Raw genomic sequence first — 17799 nt, 5'->3', positions numbered from 1 at the left:
AAAAAGTAATATTGAATATTATATGATCAATTTATTAAAAACAAAATACGTATTATTATTAATGTTAACATTTGTTATTATTACTACTACTGTTGTTGTTGTTGTTATAATAGGCGTCACGAGCGACGAGATATCCAAGCAAGTGCGCAATGCTCAAGCAATTTCTAAATAAAATGCATCGATTAAATAAACGCCTCCTGTGAAATCCCATTGGTCTTTAATGAGTACATCAAACAGCCCTGACATTTTATTGGTCAATTAGCAATCCATACAAAAAACAAATGCATGAATTTAGGGAGGGTAAATTTCTTCACACTGTACCAATCAGAGTGCCTTCAATAAATCACGGAGTGTTGTATTAAAATTAAAGATTAAGGGCTAAAGACAGCTGACAAAGGGGGGGGGGGGGGCATTTGAAAAAATATCGAGATTTCTTGTAATAGCTTAGATTTCGGTGGAAATAAATGATTCTTTATCGCCTGCTGCAAAGAATTAATCGGGTCCGTCTTGAAATATGGAACATAAAGTCACTACACTATCACTTTTAATTGCACTGTGCACCCTGGAGCCCGTATTTTATACAGTGAATCACATATAAGACATACGCGTGCAAATATGCAACATACATCACCTCGCAAGCCAATGAAATGCCAGGTGAAAGAGAACGCGCGCGCAAACACCACACACAGGTGAGCTACCTGTCAGATCACTGCGGCACCGGCAGCCTCTCCTGCATCTTTTCTGCTCCTCTTCCTTAAGATCATCCTGTCGATGCTCGAGTTGTAGCCATTCTTGCTCTGTTCCGCTTACAGGGTAGAATGTCCACCGCCTCACCTTTCCAAAGTCTCACCTGTGCTGCAGAACGACAGACGTGAGCACCTGATGTGGCTCATCAGACGACCTCAGTGTTTCTCCATCTATCCCGCCGTGTAAAGATAGGTGGCGTGTGTGTCAGAGACTCGGAGCGCAAAAGTAAAAGAGAGAGCGCAGAAATGTCATCTGAAGAGGCGGAACACGTCAGTGCGTCCTCAGGTTTGTTCCGTGTTGTGGCTCACAGAGATCAGTCCAAACCTGTCCATCAGGAATAACGGTCCCTCATTATAGAGCAGAGTCCTCCTCAGCGCTCCAAACATCTCTGTGGCGTTTTCCTCCCCTCTAACCGGCTCTTTGGGGAATTTTCATATAGAATCGGGTAGGTGAGCCTGTTTCGTGTGTACTTGAGTCCTTGTGGATGCTTTTTATACACCCTATTTGACTTTTTTTGAACCCCCTCCCGAACACGAGATTGCAATCAACTTGGCTTCAGCCGGCGCAGGTGAGAAAGGTGCGCGCGCCTCACGGATGCTGACACACCGGCAGCTTCACGCAGGGATGATGATGAGGATGATGTCGCTCGTTAAATTTATTAGTGCATGTTTACGCGTCTCTCATAAACGGATGCTTTCCCGTTAGACAACAACATAAGAACCCTTTTCTGATCCGCATGTCTTCAGTCTTATTTTAGATGTTAGGTACATGACTTTTAGTTTAAATATTTAAACACATTTAATTGCAAAAATAAGGTTAAAAAAAATCATTTTGATTTCGTCATCAGCATCCACAAATTTTCCAAGACTCACATTTGCTGTGATGAAAGGGTAATGTAGCTTTTTATTTGTTTGTCTATCATGCTTGGATTCCGTGTGTTATTTTTAAGGATTCGCCTGCACAATACTGCAGGTTTTATTAGCTACATTAGACAGGCTGACAATTAAAGATTTCAAATGTACGATATATTATAAACAGTTATTAGAAGAGTGTACACGTAGCATCTTTTGGTTAGGTATATTTTTTAATACAATTTTAAAAAGGAAAATATAACCAAATAATTATTAATAAATACCGTTTCTCTTATGATTTCAAAACATTAACAGCATTTTAATGACAATTCCTGGCAAAAGTAAATATACTAAATGAAAGTCAAGCAGTATAAATCAGGCAACATAAATTACGAAGCCAATATTTACATCTACCAGACTTACAAAGTAGCCCACAAGATTAGATGCAAATAACTTAAAGCTGACAGAGGGGGGGGGGGGGGGGGGGGGGGGAATAACAAACTACATAAAGCATTTCCCCTAAACACAAGTTGCCGACAACTTTCATTGCATCTCATTCTGTGAAATGCTCTATACGCACAGCACATGCTTTATGGTGACTTGAAGGTGTCGGTGTGTCCGTCCCCCTTCATTCGCGCACTCACGCGCTGCTGTCCGATCACACACACACACACACACACACACTTCAAAAGATCAGACGACGCGCAGGACGCTCACGGTCCCTCTAAACAAACCCTCCTGGATAACTTCATTCGGACTTCTCAGTCACTCTACCCCCCAAATATAATTTGCTCTCCTGTGAGCGACACACATCCTCCTTCCTGCTCTGAGAGTCCAATTGTTGCCGTGTGTGTGTTGGTTGCTAGATCTTGGATGAAGGAGCGGAGCCCATGCGGACTGCTGCCATCTGACCCACTCTTATCAATGAAGCAGGAGATCATGGCGGAGGGTCCCCGGTGTAAGAGGAGAAAACAGGCCAACCCGAGGAGAAAGAACGGTAAGATAGTGACTTAAGGCGCAAAACCGAACTCCGGCTTGTTCTCGCGTCTTTAAAACACAGTTGGATTTGGGTGAGATTGTCAAACGAAGCGCTGTACAGAAGAGTGCGGAAAACTCAGCGACAGTGTAAACTATTCTCTTGTATGCTTAAGGCAGACGTCTACCGGTTTGAAGTGTTCTCATTGCCATGTAAATGTTTAAGTTGTAACAGAGTAAGAGTTAGAGGGAGAGTTCAGATGTGAGCGTCTATTATCTCACAGGCAGCTCAAAACCGTTATGTGTGTGAGTGCGTGCGCGCTCCCGTGTCGGCTCAATACGGCTCTAAAACGTCTTTAAATGCTTAAGAAAGTTGGTTTGAGTGTTGTATGTGATTTGTAAAAGTTGTACAGTTATACTTGTTATGGACTTCTGCCTTTGCTGAAGTTGTAAAGGAGTGAAGTACTGCTGTACGGACACTTTTCGCCACTTTCTTAATTTATAAATAGTCACAAGTGTTATGACTTATTGAACACATGACTTTTGGTTTGTGTTGAAGGCATAACTGAAGCAAAATTGAGTGACTAATATTTTTTTGGTGGAATCCTAAGGAAAAAAAAAAAGGCTTAAAGAAATGTCCTGGTGCCATAGTACTTAGTGGCCTCAGGAGCATTTTAGACACAAAGAAAAACAAACTCATCAGACTATCACTCACGCTGTCCTGTCTTTCTTTTATTGATATAAAATATATATAATATATTTTTTTTGTAAGAGGAAGAGATTTTATTTTAATCGGAACAGTAACATTTTTAAAATACTTCTGATTATGTTGTTCAATCTGTGTTTTATGCAAATAAATGTAAACATTGCTTTGGTTATTTTGGTATTAGCATTTACACATATTCCCGAACTCTATGTTTGACCTCGATACTTTATTAAATGCGATCTATTGATTTTATAAAAATCAATGTAGCCTGTCGTGGAGTGTATGACATTAAATAAACTCGATGGTTTGAAACCTATTTTCAAATAGGGGCAAAAATGAGTGAGGCGGTCTGTCAGTGATTCTCTTGTTTCGGATTGAAACAGAAACGCATCATGTTGAGTATTTTCAGATGTGCTTTGAAAATATTTGCTAAGGCAGAACATTATTGCTCACTTATTTAACTTTTGGAGACACTTTACCTTTTTATTATTTTTAATGACAAAATGTCTCTGAGGAGAATAAGCAGAGGACTGGATAAATAGTAGCCTACATATCGAGCGATGACTATAAAACGAGTTGAGTAAAATGTTTTGAATCGTCTTAATAGGCCGTTATAATATAAATGTAAATAATATAGTCTAAATAAAACACACATAATAATACTTTTCAGTTGAAAAACTGCGCTTTTAAGCTTAGATATAATTCCCTAAAATTATTCAGCTGACTTTGTTATTATTTTAAATGATCCTTTACAATTTATTTCTGAATGTATAAATTCGATTGTTTACGTTAGTGCCTCATTAACGCAGTAAAGTAATTATTTAAAAAATACGCATTTTTACCCTAGTTACTGAATATTAAAATGACAGATTCGTTAAATAATGAATCCAGATGTATTTTTTATAGTTTGTAGTCCCGGTCCTCTTCTCTCACAGTGCGGCCCCACCCCGCTGTTTCGAGGGCCCAATGGGAGGTCACATTAGGCCCTATGTGAAACTTGATCCGCTCTCTGGCTGCAGTTGTGTTGTGGTTGTCATTTACCCTCCCACACCCCCAACCTCCCCCTTTTTTTCACAGCACGTCACATCCAGCTGTGAGGGCCAGCTTGACAAAACTGTCAGAGGCGCAAGACTATAAAGTTGCAGTGTTCTATAGATTGCCATGGTTCTGTTGTTGTGTGTCGATTTCTCCTTAATGGCAGATCGCTGTAAGCTTGTTGTAATGCTCAGCCGCATTGTTTTTTTAAATTTCTCTCAGGTTTTTCCTGTTATTAGGTATAATTTGTCTATGATGTGTTCTACAGCTGTCACTTTAAAATTTATTTGTGATTCATTCTTGTTTTTTTGGCTTGTTTAGAAACTGATGCTGGAGCTGTTAATACAAACGATCAGAAGCCTTTGTGAGAAGTCACTGCATTGAGTCACAGCAGTTAACAGATTAAATCACTTGTTTCTATGAAAAGAACATTGTGTGATATTTGTTCGGATGCCATAAAGAGGCTAGCAGGTTCACCGAGACAAAGCGCTAAGACAATGGCTTGTCATTGGGGCATCTCATTGGCATGCTCTTATAATCGGCAGTACCAGGGCGTCTAGTGTACTGTCTTTGGCACGTAACGCACACAACCGGGCCATTGTGAATGCAGCTGCAGCAGATACCTTTCACCCTCCTTCTTTAACCACTTCCTACTAAAATTGTCTTTTCACAAAAAAATGCATAAATTCTCACAATTAATTATTCACACATTTACAAATAGAGGTCTCACTCTCTAAAACACATGTACACACCAATCTGAAGTAGCTCTCCAGCAGTACCATCATCTGTGCTGACCTGAATGCCTTTCATATCTGCTATGCCATGTTTCAGCCACCCCCTTTCCTTCTCTCTCTCTCTCTCTCTCTCTCTCTCTCTCTCTCTCTCTCTCTCTCTCTCTCTCTCTCTATTTTTTCCCTCGCTCACTCCCTCTCTCCCTCCTCTACCACACACCCCCTCAGTAAACACCCCCGAGGGCAGAACAAAGAAAAGGAGCTCCTCTCCTCCTTCTTAATCACAATTCAGCCCTTTCACTGCCGCCAGGCCACTCTCTCGCTTTCAGCATCCCAAAGCCAGAGATGAAAAGAGCGCAAGAGAAAAATGAGAAAGGGAGAGCAAGAGCGAGCAAGTAAGGAGAGAAAAGGTGGAAATTATGATCTAGAGCTAGAGGTATAGAGGTAGAGTGACATAACTTTGGTGCCTCTTTGCGATTGTTAAACTCCCTTGGTTACGCTACCCACATTGGTCAACTGCCTCAGCCGAGGGATGGGGTCCTCACTAATGGCTAGATAATGTTACTGGATGCCAGTCTGGAACTATTAACGGCCGAATAGCAGACGAGAGAGAGAGAGAATAGGGAGGGACTTTGAGAGACAAAAAAAAAGAGAGGCACTGATAAGGATCCGTAAGGAGAAAACAAGTTAGTGTGTGTGTATTGGAGGGGAGCTGGGGGCCAGTGGAATGGAGGGGCGAGCAACAGATTGTTTTATGGACCCAAAAGAAATATCACAAGTGCTTGAGACTATGCAGAATCCACTTTTAAAGTGCCGCGACAGACGTTAGGTGTTAGTTGTTTATGTTGTCACTTTGTAGCAAAATCACACGCTCAATTTTAGCTCACTCATTTTGACTAGTTTCCTTTTTTTATATTTTTGTTTCCCCCCACCCCACCCCTAAAGTTGCCATACATCTGCCATATTCAAGATAAGCCAACGACCCAGATATAGAGATAAGAGAAACGAGACGTTGGTCTTTAGAGATCCATGGATTTGTATGGGTGGCGGGACAGATGCCACTCTCAGGACCGACACTTTCTAGCAGTCCATCGCTTTCACGAAGTGAGACAAAACATCCAGTCAGGGGCCAAACGCCTGTGCCTTTTCACTGACAGACAAGACATCCATTATTGTGTTAGTCTTTCATTCACTTTTCCCCCTGTACCTCAATAGGTCAGGGATCACAAATGCAAATCCAAAGGCATACCGAGAGAGAGAGGGAACGTAAGAATACTCAAATGCACCATGTGATATGAATTCTTAATTTTATCTGTTTCACTCCCTCCCCCCTCGACTTTTTTTTTGTTTGTAAGAAAAGGAGATTATCTGTACACCTTCATTCAAGTCCCCTCCCCTTTGAGCTGGGCCAAGCTGTGCAGGATTTAGGCCGATTTACTTCAGCAAACACCTATGGACACTGGGGAGGGGACGGACCCTGCTTGGAAAGAGGGGGTTCTTTGTTTGCTGGGGTGCAGAAGGCCTAATGCTTTACCGGGCGGCCGTATTATCGCATTAAGCTGTATGCTGGTGGCCCAGGGAGGCTGGTTAAAGCTAAAGCAGTCTGCTATCTGCCAAAGACAAGAGAACATACATTAGTGTTGAGACGTGCCCCCATTGTGTGCCTCAAACTTCTTCTCTGGACGCGAGAGATTAGGTGGTTCTAGGTAGAGGAGCTGTCTCAGGAGCATCCGCAAAAAGTGCATTGGTACATGCCAATTCAAAAGCTTGAAGCTTGTGATATTTTTGAATATTTGCTAGGAGATGCTTAGATTTCTATATACTTTGTGGCAGGAAACGGTCTAACTGTGGCATAACTATGGTGTTTTTATTCCAAGTTAAGCCCATCCCCCATTTTTTTTTCTCCAAGCTAGTGCAGAGAGCTTTATCTGACTCTGTTCTCCTAACATCTGTCACTGCTAAGAGGGACAGGAGAACACCACCGGAGGCTTCGTTAGTCCTGTGTCACTTGTGACTAACCGGAATGGGCAATTCACAGTAGTGAGTCTGTTCCCTCCTCTTTTCTCTTGCTCTCCCACTCTCTACTAGATGATACAGCTTCAAATGCCACAGCTCTTGTTTTATGCAGTCCATCGCTACATTGGGTGTGGGTAGTTGGTCTAAGAGTGCCAAAAACACCCACAGCGGCCATGGTGATCAAGATAGTGTGTAATGTTTCCGTAGTCAGTGGCTGTATTTTACAAGTTATCTGTTGTTGTTCATGGTGCTCAGCCGTGGATGTGTATGTTTGCGGTTCAAGGTGACTGACAGAGTTTGTTGTGCGTCTTCCCCCTTATGTGCACATTTTCTTCATGAGTGAGTGCAGAGTAGCGTTGTGACATTTTGTGGCGCCGAATTGCCGTTAGCCTAAACAGCGAGGATTTACCAAGGTCAATAATGAGGTATGTCACTGCAGGCAGCAGAAACAACAGTCCCGGTGATAATGAATGGGACTAAGGTTAAGCTCGACTGGGATGTGCGTGTGTGTTGTTGTGAATGTAACTCGCATAAAAATTGATAAGCTTCTGATAAAAGTTGTTTTTCATGCATTTAACCCCTCTATATTTCACCCCTTCTCGACAGTTTGGAATCATAGTTAATTGTTCCCTCAAGTCCGACTTATGTTTGCCTACACATATGGATGCTCTCTCACAAACCCCACATGTACACCGTACGCACTCACATGGACATGTCCCGTTTGATTAGTGGCACACCTCCGGCAAGGTCACAGACACATGGAACAATCAATAACGGATCGGTGGATTAAGGTGTCATGACATCTGTGGACCCAGACCTCCCATGTATGGGTGAATGCCTCTTAAAACCCACTCTGTTGACAATGCTCCCGCCCTAATGCCAGATCTATATTACAGGCCCAAAGTGTTCGTGTCCATGGGCTGCGGCCTTGCTGCCAGTCATCTGCATTTGAAGGTTTCCCCTGACTGAGCTGCTAGGAAAACACAGGCTGCGTCTGTCGGCGCATATCTTCCCTTTGCTGTGATGAGGGTTGAGATGTTGGCCTGTGATACGGTAGTTAAGTAATTGGAATAGATTGCTCTCAGAGATTAGCTTGAATGTAATGGCCTCTTTCATTCTGACCCACTGTCACAGGCACTGCTCCGAGATCAGACTTAACATGCACGTCTATGTTGGAAGGGCCAATAGCTGTAATTACATCAGCCTTTTTAATCTAAACACATACTTATTCAGTCATCCATTTGCAACATAAAAGTGAAAGTAAAAGGACTGGCGTTGGGCTCTGACATCTTCCGACGACACAGATGTGGATTCCAAAGTGTGAAAGGGGGGTATGTGCTATTCCCAGCACTTGCTTGGGACAGAGGGGCTGCGGGCACTGTCATAAGCAAATGTCAACCTGATACCTCAGGAAATGAACAGTACTGAGGAATTATTCCTGACAGCATTCTTTCTATGCCTTCTGTTTAACAGACAGGCCGCTTTTGTAGCATCTCACTCCCCGTTGTTCCTTGAATCTGCCGTGTCTTATCATTATCTGAGGTGAGGTTTTGAAAGCAGTCACCGAGCTCTGCCTTTTCCATTTTACTGCTCCTCTGACTGTCCACCAGCAGGGCTCTCATCGGAGATTACAGGGCATAACTTTTTTTGAGGGTTGCAGGTCTAGCAATTAAAGTAATGAGGAGAGTCTCCGCTCACAGAAGCCAAGGCCTGAGTGTAGTGCTGACTTGCTGCCTTTCAAGTCGATAACTCCTGGCCCACAACCTCGGGCAAGGCATGCCTGCTCCTTATCAGGGAGGATGTCCTGTGCTTTACATTCCTGGGCTAAATGATCCTCTTCCTTAGTGTAAGCGCTAGCACTCAGGAGGATTGGATCTGATGGCCCCGTCAAAGCAGTCTCTAGTCGCTACAAATGAGATGCTAGCACAGACTAGCTCTTTTGCACACTTCAACTAGAGCCTTTATTCCTGATTGGGAATCTGAGCTGTTCAAATGTGTGGGACGTTTATTTAACAAAGAGTGAGCAATTTTAGTCACATTCTGGATTTGAGAATTTAAAAGCGAGCAGGGTTTTGTCTGTTTCTACTTGACCTTGGCTGTGAAGTGCAGAAGTTGTCAATTACCTGACTGAATGATGCTAGATTTCCTTATATTGATGTACAAGGTGCCCTTAGGGTCTACTGTAATTGAATGATGTCAGCCCTTAATTGTATTCCAATTGCTAGGCGGTAGTGGGATTGAATTGCCATGTGTGCCACAGATCCAGATGGTACAACTGAACCCACCTTTTCAGGCTGGCAAAATCACAGGTCTTAATGCCATCGGCTTTTCAAGTTTTACAATGGGCCAGGCCTTGTTATTACCAGCGGCGGCCTCTTTGGCGAGACTGCCATAAAGAAAGTGTTCCTCAGCAATTAAAGCTAATGAAATATTCATGTGTGGCACCTTCCTCAGCCATCCTCGCAAATGAGCAAGCCATGTCACCCCCCCCTCCAAGCAACTCCCAGTTTTATTATGATGGTAGCCTGGCATGTCTGCAATTAGTGTGCTGTCTAGCAGCGCTGGCTGGGTATGGCGGGTAGCCATTGGAGGAGAGGGGAGGGGAGTGTTAGGGATGTCAGAGGGGTCACGTGATGCTTTGGGAAGGTACACAGGAAATGGAAAAGGGGAAGGACTGAGCAAGCCATTTGTAATGCGAGGGTGGCACCGCCTGCTGATTCACTTCACACACCAGCTTTTGTGCAAACATGCAGGGAGGCAAGGATAGTGATACTTGTGTTGAGGTTTGAGGTGTGAGACAGTGAGTTATTACATGTTTTGTGAGGAATACTTATTGAAGGCTCAGAGCTCCATTTTGCAATGTCTTCAATGTTTGGATGTGATGAATCTAGTATTGGAAATTCCTCTCGTCATGTTGTATTAAAAAAAACAACAACAACAACTGTGAGCTTTTTTGTTAAACAAAAACTCACAGCTGTCAATCCACTAGTTGATCTTTCACACAAACACACACACAAAGTTTTTTTTTTCTCTTCTTCCTTCATTCTCTCTCTAACACATAAAGGCAGATGGACACGAATAGCAATGACAATGTTGTTTTGTTAAGGCAAAGACAAAAGTGGGAGGAAACACTGAATAATTTTTTATTCGAACGATAAAAACTTTACCTGTGAGCTCTCCAGTTATATAACACAACTTTTTATAGTTGTTATGGCATTCAGGACTTCAGCATTGATTTAAATTCTTTTATTGCACCAATCCTAAATTTGCATTAACCAAAAGACTTTACCCATCTCCACATCAACCTGGAGAGGCCTTTGTCACTTTATGAGGTTTTGCCAGTGACCCTTTTGCATCTCAATGAGGTGCTGTACCCTCTCCTCCCTCATTCCCACGCAACGAGGCCCTATGCATGGTGCACCTTTCCTTGGAGCTCTGTGAGAAGTCCCGTGCATCCTCCAAACAGGCCTGCCCTGCCGTGTTTACTGTGGGATTAGGGGGGTGAAGGGGGCGGCTGCGGGAGGGTCCGGGGGCAGCTGAGGAAGAGGTAGCCATGGGAAGGGCCCCCCAAAGGCATGGAATGCCGGTGAGGTCAGCAGGGGTTGGTGCGGGGGGAACCAAAGAAGCTCTCCAGGGATGGAGCAGGTGCTTTTGTGTAGTCCGTCAGGCATCAAAGACGTGACGAGGCTGAAAAGGTTAGTGCTGGCGCTGCAAAGCGAACCCCCCCCACCCTGCACACACACTTTTTTTTTGGCTCCGTACTTGTGAGAGTGGGTGCAGGAGTGAAAGTGAAGGCTGGCTCCCATGCTCTGGTGTTCAGAGGTCACTTTTTGTACCTGAATGGGCTCCAAAGGAAGAGAGGTCCATGGCAAATGCTCAAAGTAAAGTTTTCCGCTCCGTAACGGCCTGTTTGTAGGCCTGTCATCACAAATGCGCTTCATTCGGACACATAGGGGGCCCGAAAGTCCCACCAATCTGATGACAGTAAACTCATCATACCTATGGAGTGTTTGGTTAACCAAGGTCCAGTGATCTTGTTAGGCTAAACTACATTTCGCCAGCTTTGAAATATACTTTTAGATTTGTTAAGTTTAACAAAACATATTAACCTTATTATTTATAATAATTATTAGAATGTTTCCAACAAAGTTGATGTTTTTTTTTTTTTCGGAAACGTACAGAAAGGAAAGTCTTTCAAATAACTTTCTTGTTTGTTTGTTTGTTTTTTATCAGTTTCAGGGCCTGTAACTGCTCTCACATGGCACTGGGTCAAAAAGCCCAGTCAGGCATAATGCTGAGGAGTCTTTACAGCCTAGCGACAAATTGTCTTGCCTCTCTCTGCACTTGACGTCCCAGCCTCACCCAATCAGTGCACCTCATGTCTTTTTTTCTCTCCGTTAGGATGGGCAAAGCAGGAGGAGGAGGTGAGGTGAGGAAGCAGGGGGGCGGTGGGTTTCAGTTGTTGCAGGTTGCGTCATGGGACCCGCGGTGTCCCCTTTTGTGCAGCACGTCAAATGTGGTTAACATGCGGCCATTTATCTGCAAAGCCCCCTGGGTGTACAATGGCCTGGCTGTGTGTGTGTGTATGCAGAGGGGGAGGAAATGGTAGAGCGGTGGGCTTAGCATCGGAGCGTTCCCATTCTCTTTCCCTGTCGCTGTCACCTCCCCTCCTCCCCTCATTTCTCCTCTTGGCTGCACACAACCCCTCAGTCATTGTTTCGTTCTTTTTTATTTCTCTCCCCCGGGGTGCTGTGTGGAGCGACTAGGTCAGGCGGCATCTGACAAGGTGCTTCAGAATGTTGTGAGCTCCCGTGAGACGGATTGTTCCCCGCAAACACGGTGTAAACCACCAGGGTGAGAAAAAGAAGGTGCGCTTTAAGTCCCCACAGCACCTTGCATATTGCGTAGTGCTTTCTGCGGAGTCAGAACCAAAATACCTTCCATGTTGCTTAGTCATACTTTAAGAACATTTCATATCTGAAATGTAAAGTGTTCCTCAGATCGTGAGGTCCTTTAAGGTCCTTCAAAACAAAATCATAGCTAGCTAGACAGTTATGGCTCTTTCGATCGCCTAGTTTGTTTTGCCTGAGCTAAGCCTCCTTTTCACTAGTTCTTTGTCAATAGAAGTGGCATGCATGCATTTCACAGGTAACAAGATTACTCAGACCGGTGATTGACTCATTTGCCAAGGGAGCTGTTGAAATAACCGCACAGGAGCTCAATGTGAGATTTGTTCATTTTATTTCTTCAGATGTGATACAGTCAAACAGAAACTTATGTCGTCGGTTCTGACAAACAGCCTTTGCTGTTTGTGTATGCCTCTCATAGAGAGAGCAGATGCAATAGGGTCAAGGGCCAGTGCAATGATACAAGTGATACGAGGATAGAACGTAAATGTATTTTTCCATGTGAGACTTCTCTCTTTGCATTGGTATGTGGTCACTGGCATATATCAATCACAGTCTGATGAGAGAGATGATTAAAACAGCAAACTGATAGACAGTTTGTCACAAACTCAAAAATTCTTCACTTGACAGAATAATGCATTAGAATAGAAATAAGATAGGTGGAACTGAATTGCTTTTTGCTGAGATATTTGTTATTGAAAAGCCAGCTCATTTTCGGTTGGACGAGTCACTGCTTCAAACATTGTACTTGTACATGTTGTTTTCCTTAGAATGGGTGGTTACTGTCCCTGAAGGCGAAGAGCTCTGAGAAGCCACAGAGAGCACTACCATTTTCATTTTCCATGTTCTCCCTAAAAATACACCACAGTACATCCCTGCATTTTTGCGGCGGGCGTTGTGAACCGAGTCCCGATGGTTGGATTTTTGTGTTTCAATCCCATGTCATGTAAGGGCAGCTGATGTGTTTGGGACCGGCCAATAATTTCACATTTCATCTGATTCAAGGAAGAGTAGTTTACATTAGCAGTGCCAACAAAAACCATCGGCCAAAAACGTTCCATTAACCTCCCAACTGACCGTGAATGTTATCTATAAATTTGTCTGCATAAGCTATTTACTCTTGTTGCTGCTTTTTACCTTCATTTTCTTTTCTTTCAGCTAAGCATACTGTTAACAGCAAGTTTGCATCACATAAACAGTTCCCAAGCCAGCCCCACACTTATTTCCCATGACTGCAGGGGCAAATGTCTTTGGACTTTCTTATTGTGATTCTGAGTTGAATAGTCCGAGGTGAGCAGGAAGCATATGCTTTCGTAGCTGCTCGGCTACAAATATTTGCTGGAAAGCAGCTTGTTTGGTCAAAAGTTGCAGCTTTATGTTTGAAATAGTTATTCACTCATAATGTTTCTCAATATAGGAAGTGGCATAAAACAGTCATACCACATAATATATCTATGTTTTAGAGAAACAGCGCACTCCAGCTGTCTGTTTCTAGTCGACTGACGGCAGTCAGCAGCGAGCTGTTGACACACGGCCATCTGTAAACATTTAAAAGGATGAGTTTGCTTACAGTCTCTCCCTTTTAATTAAAGACCCGGGATGGCGCCCACCCTTTTCCACAGGTTATGTGATAACTGCACCTCTCTGTGAAGAATGAGAAGGTCTGCTGACGTCTTCTCCAAAACACTCAAGCAAGGGTGGAGATTCAGCCGTGCCCTAAATTAGGTGCTCTGACATGAGCCATTACATTGCGTGGGGAACTTCCTGTTACATTGATTTGAACTGGGCTGTTTTGAAACAGGGCTCATCTGAAATGAACTGGAGCGAATTGGATGAGATATCATTGACCTTTAAGATGACACACTGTACATTTGCTTGGCTTCCTATGATCATGCAAAAGTAGACATATTTCCTGCCTAGGTTGTCATAAGTGTGTGTGTTACTGTACACGATGAGTCGTTTGTTTATGGCAGTTGCTGCTGAAGCAGAGGGGAACAGCTCTTTCTGTCTGCCAACCAAGTACGCAGGGAGAAACAAACAAACAAGTAAACAATGTGGGGTGAGACAGGAGACAGGACGGGGCGGGGAGGGAGGTGGAGGGAGTGGGTGGTCAAGACGCATCGTGGAATCCTTCTGGGGCACCATGTCAACCAGTTCACCTGAAACTAATGCCCCAGCAGACACTCTCCCTTACGCAGAGCCCTAATGAGTATGAGGTTGGCGTGGGAAAGAAGACGGGGAGGCACAAATAGGTGACCCACTAGGCCAGGGTGGGGGTCATACCTCTTGTCTAAGGGGTCTTTTGTTTGCATGTCTGAGACATGGGAATTAGTGAGACCATAGTGTTGTGGGTTATGCCTGGTTTGTTATGAACAGCTTGAGGGAAGGCATATTGCCGATGGATTAACAGTGTTGTAACTGTATACTCCATATGATGTATGTTATCAAAATAAAGATTTTATTTTTTTTTTTTTCAGTTTAGGCTATTTTTTAATCTGTTTTGTTGTTGTTGTTGTTGTTTTTACTTTGGTGAAGTTTTCACTTCAAACATTGTGTATTTTCTTTGCTTTTTTTTAAATTTTGTGATACTTTAAGTAAAAAGATGCAGCAAACATCGCAAAATAGGACAAAACTATGAATCCTATGAATATGCTATAGGCTGAAGTCAGTTTGTAGAGGTAGTCTGTTAGTTCATATTGACCATGCCAATCACATGGTGTAATCCCTGTCAAACTGGAAATCTAGGTTAAATGCAAATTGATTCAAGCAATACCAGACAGTAATTAACATGTTAGTTGTGTATACGTGCACTAGACCAGAAAGTCATTTATTAAGATCTAAAGTTACTATTCAAACCAATTGAAAGAAAAGTAATTATTTTTCAAATGCTCCCTAGAGCAAGAGCCAAAACTGTCAGAAAATATTTTTATATGAGAAGGAGAAACTTGTTATATTTTTGGTAAATATCCCATGAGATCAAAATGAGGAATGTTATATAGCCTTGAATGTGGTGTATTTATAGACTGAAGCCTATCAGGCATGACATAATGAGAAAAATAAATGTTTGAAAATAAAAACTAAACTAAAGTAATATATAAATGGTGAATGTAAATAATATTATTAATATGCTATATTTGAAATCTGTAGGTACTAATTGTCTCTTTCTTTTTTCTCTCTCTCCCTCCTCGGTTCTTTATCTCATCTGTTTCTTGACACAGGTAAGAACATCTTCATATGCACACACATTTCACAAAAGCTAAAAGCCTGTTTGTCATTGTCTACTGGTTAAAGATGCCCCCAAGAAAGCTTTAGACTTCCTCTTTATTATGCTTCCTCTTTTGCACAGTAACAAAGTCACAATTGCAGTACGGTTTAGCTAATTATTTGACTCATCCCTGATAAGCGGCCTCACAATTCTTCAGTGCTTTGTGAAGTCTATATTGCACATCCAGCTGTTCATACGTGATGATTATCTGTGCTTGTGTAGAGCTGTGTTGTCTATTATTAGATCCTGACTAGCAACAAGTTCACCATGCTTCTAGATTGGAAACGTGACAACTGACTTTAGGAAACCATGCATTTCTTGATTCGAAAAATATTTTTGAGCTCTGTCCATGGTTTGAGTCCAATAGAAGCTTCCTCAAACATATATAAATCAATAACACTCTAAACAAACAAACTTTGAGTGTTTATTAGACACACTGCAAGCACTTCTTGTCTTAGTCCATTAGCTTTTGGTTATGAGTGTAGGAAACAGCTTTTTAATCTTTCAGAGGAGATCTCACAAGTGGAAATATCTGTCCTGTTGTATATAAGGGACGTGTCACTACAAAACCTAAAGTTGCTTTTCACAGCAGCTAACAGAATGATTAATATTAAACCGTTCTAATAAAAGCTGCATGGTTTCACGGGCCCCTTTAAGCGAGGCAACAATGTCTCTTTCCACCTGGGGAAATGAATAAATCCCGTTTCCCAACTGTGCAAAATCTGTTCTTTAATGTGTAGCACAGCACAGCCTAGCCTGCATCATGTGGGTGGGCCTGTGTTCTTCCCACTAAAATTCTAGGATACTTCTCTCTCTTTTTTTTTTTTGCCTGGCTGAGAAATGCATTCCCTCGCCAAGATGGGAGAAAGCTTCGGAACCAATGAAAAGGTGTCCCCAAGGAAGCTGGGAATGATTTGCAAAATATAAACCAGAACTCAGAGTGGTAATGGAAAACTAATTAAAACAGTTCATTTGATTTAGTGATGTAGTTTTGTTTTTGCTTTTTCAACTCTTTTTCATATATAAATTTTGTCTGTCCTTGGGTAATATAAATCAAACACGTAATAAAATATAATACAATACGATATAATATTATGTGTTATTAATTTATTTTATTTCACCCAAGGACAGAATTTTTTTTTAAAGTGGGCTTAAAAAACTACAAAACTACATTTATTTGTATTATTTTATTTTTCACATATATCTGTTTTATATTTATAATTCATAGTTTTATATTATATGATATGATATTATACTATATTATTTTATTAAATACTATTTATGTTCTCTTCAGAAGGCCTACAGCTTTTTATTTATTTATTTTTTCTTTGGTCAGACTACAAGTGTAGCATCTGATTTTTCTATAGTTGGTTAATTTTATTGTTGTATTGTTGTTTATTGTAATTTCATCTGTCCAGCATGTATACACATAAATCAGACTATATTTGGGCTTGACATTGTTCACATGCTCTGAAGGAAGACACAAGTTTTTAACTTCAAAGTCAAACCCATCACAAGCGAGATATTGTATATTGTAACAGACAGATGACTACTGTAGACTTATTATGCTGTAGCTTGATTGTAACCACCCATATAAACATGCTTAGTGTGAAGAGTTTAAACAGGGATAAGAAATTAACATTAGTGTCATTTTGAAGCTGCTTATCTTCACCTATTACATGGTTTGGTTCTTAGAGGGCATGACTGTTCCACACCTTTACCACAGAAGCTGACAGTAAAGGCTATTTTGAAAAGTGACGCTAGTGAGCTGATACCACTGAACTTACAGTGTGAAGAAGTGGTGTGCAAGTGCTTCCTACATACGTGTTGAGTGTTTAACAGACCTCATGTAGGATTGTGGCTGAAGAAAAACAAGAGAAGTGTTTAGGGGGAGTAAAACATGGAAATGCGCAGAGATGGAGCGTGTGCGTATGCGTGAGGATGGGTGTGTGAGGTACAGAGAGCGTTTGCAGATAAAAGCTGTAACTCATTCTGCCTTTCAGCGACACTTCTATTTCAGATACGATAATGTCCTCACACCGATTCCTATTTCTGCTGCACTATCAAGACTCTTAAAAGAGGCTAGTGCTCTTAAAACTATTCTAAGCAAAACAGCTCGAGCATTTTGAGAAGTCCCATTTTAAGTGGCAAATTGTTTTCCCACAATAGAACCAAGCAATTGCTAATTGGAGCCCATAGTCAAATTGACCGAGGACTGATTGGGAAAGAAAGAGAGAGGAGGAGAGAGAGAAAGACAGAAGGGTCCTCCACGCACTTGCTTTAGAGTGCACCTTGAGTGGGTACGCTAGTGTCTCAATGCTTTGGGATTTAAAGAGCAGAGCGGCAGTGGCTCAGGTCCCAGTCTTTGGCTTTGGATAGTTGCACTCAGGTTTCCATTTTCAAAATGTTTATGCCCCTGCTGACTTCTCCGTTAAGGCAGTCGGTGAGTTGCATGACTTTGAAAGGTGCGGGGGGAATGTGAGGTGTAATGTGGGAGTTATGGAAGGATTTATTTGGAAATGTGCTTCAATCTTCAAGCTTCACCCCATATTTCCTGATTTAGACG

At 42.1% G+C, this 17799-nt stretch overlaps 1 protein-coding gene across 8 annotated transcripts in view; it reads left to right on the top strand.

Moving 5' to 3' along the window:
* The first annotated feature begins 997 nt into the window (after positions 1-997).
* zeb2a (zinc finger E-box binding homeobox 2a) overlaps positions 998-17799 on the top strand; it is a 49062-nt gene continuing 32260 nt past the window's right edge. For 2 of the 8 annotated variants that reach the window (XM_079427368.1, XM_079427367.1), the window contains exons 1-2: positions 998-1192; positions 2465-2595. In XM_079427368.1, coding sequence (XP_079283494.1) covers positions 2472-2595 — 124 coding nt within the window. In that variant the 5' untranslated portion in view covers positions 998-1192; positions 2465-2471. Of the gene's footprint in view, positions 1193-2130; positions 2596-17799 lie in introns of those variants that run through there. The other 6 variants (XM_079427370.1, XM_079427366.1, XM_079427364.1 and 3 more) reach the window with 4 other exon arrangements.

Source organism: Barbus barbus (genome assembly GCF_936440315.1).
Source record: "Barbus barbus genome assembly, chromosome: 10".
Lineage (NCBI taxonomy): Eukaryota > Metazoa > Chordata > Actinopteri > Cypriniformes > Cyprinidae > Barbus > Barbus barbus.
This window is presented reverse-complemented; position numbering and strand designations above follow the sequence as displayed.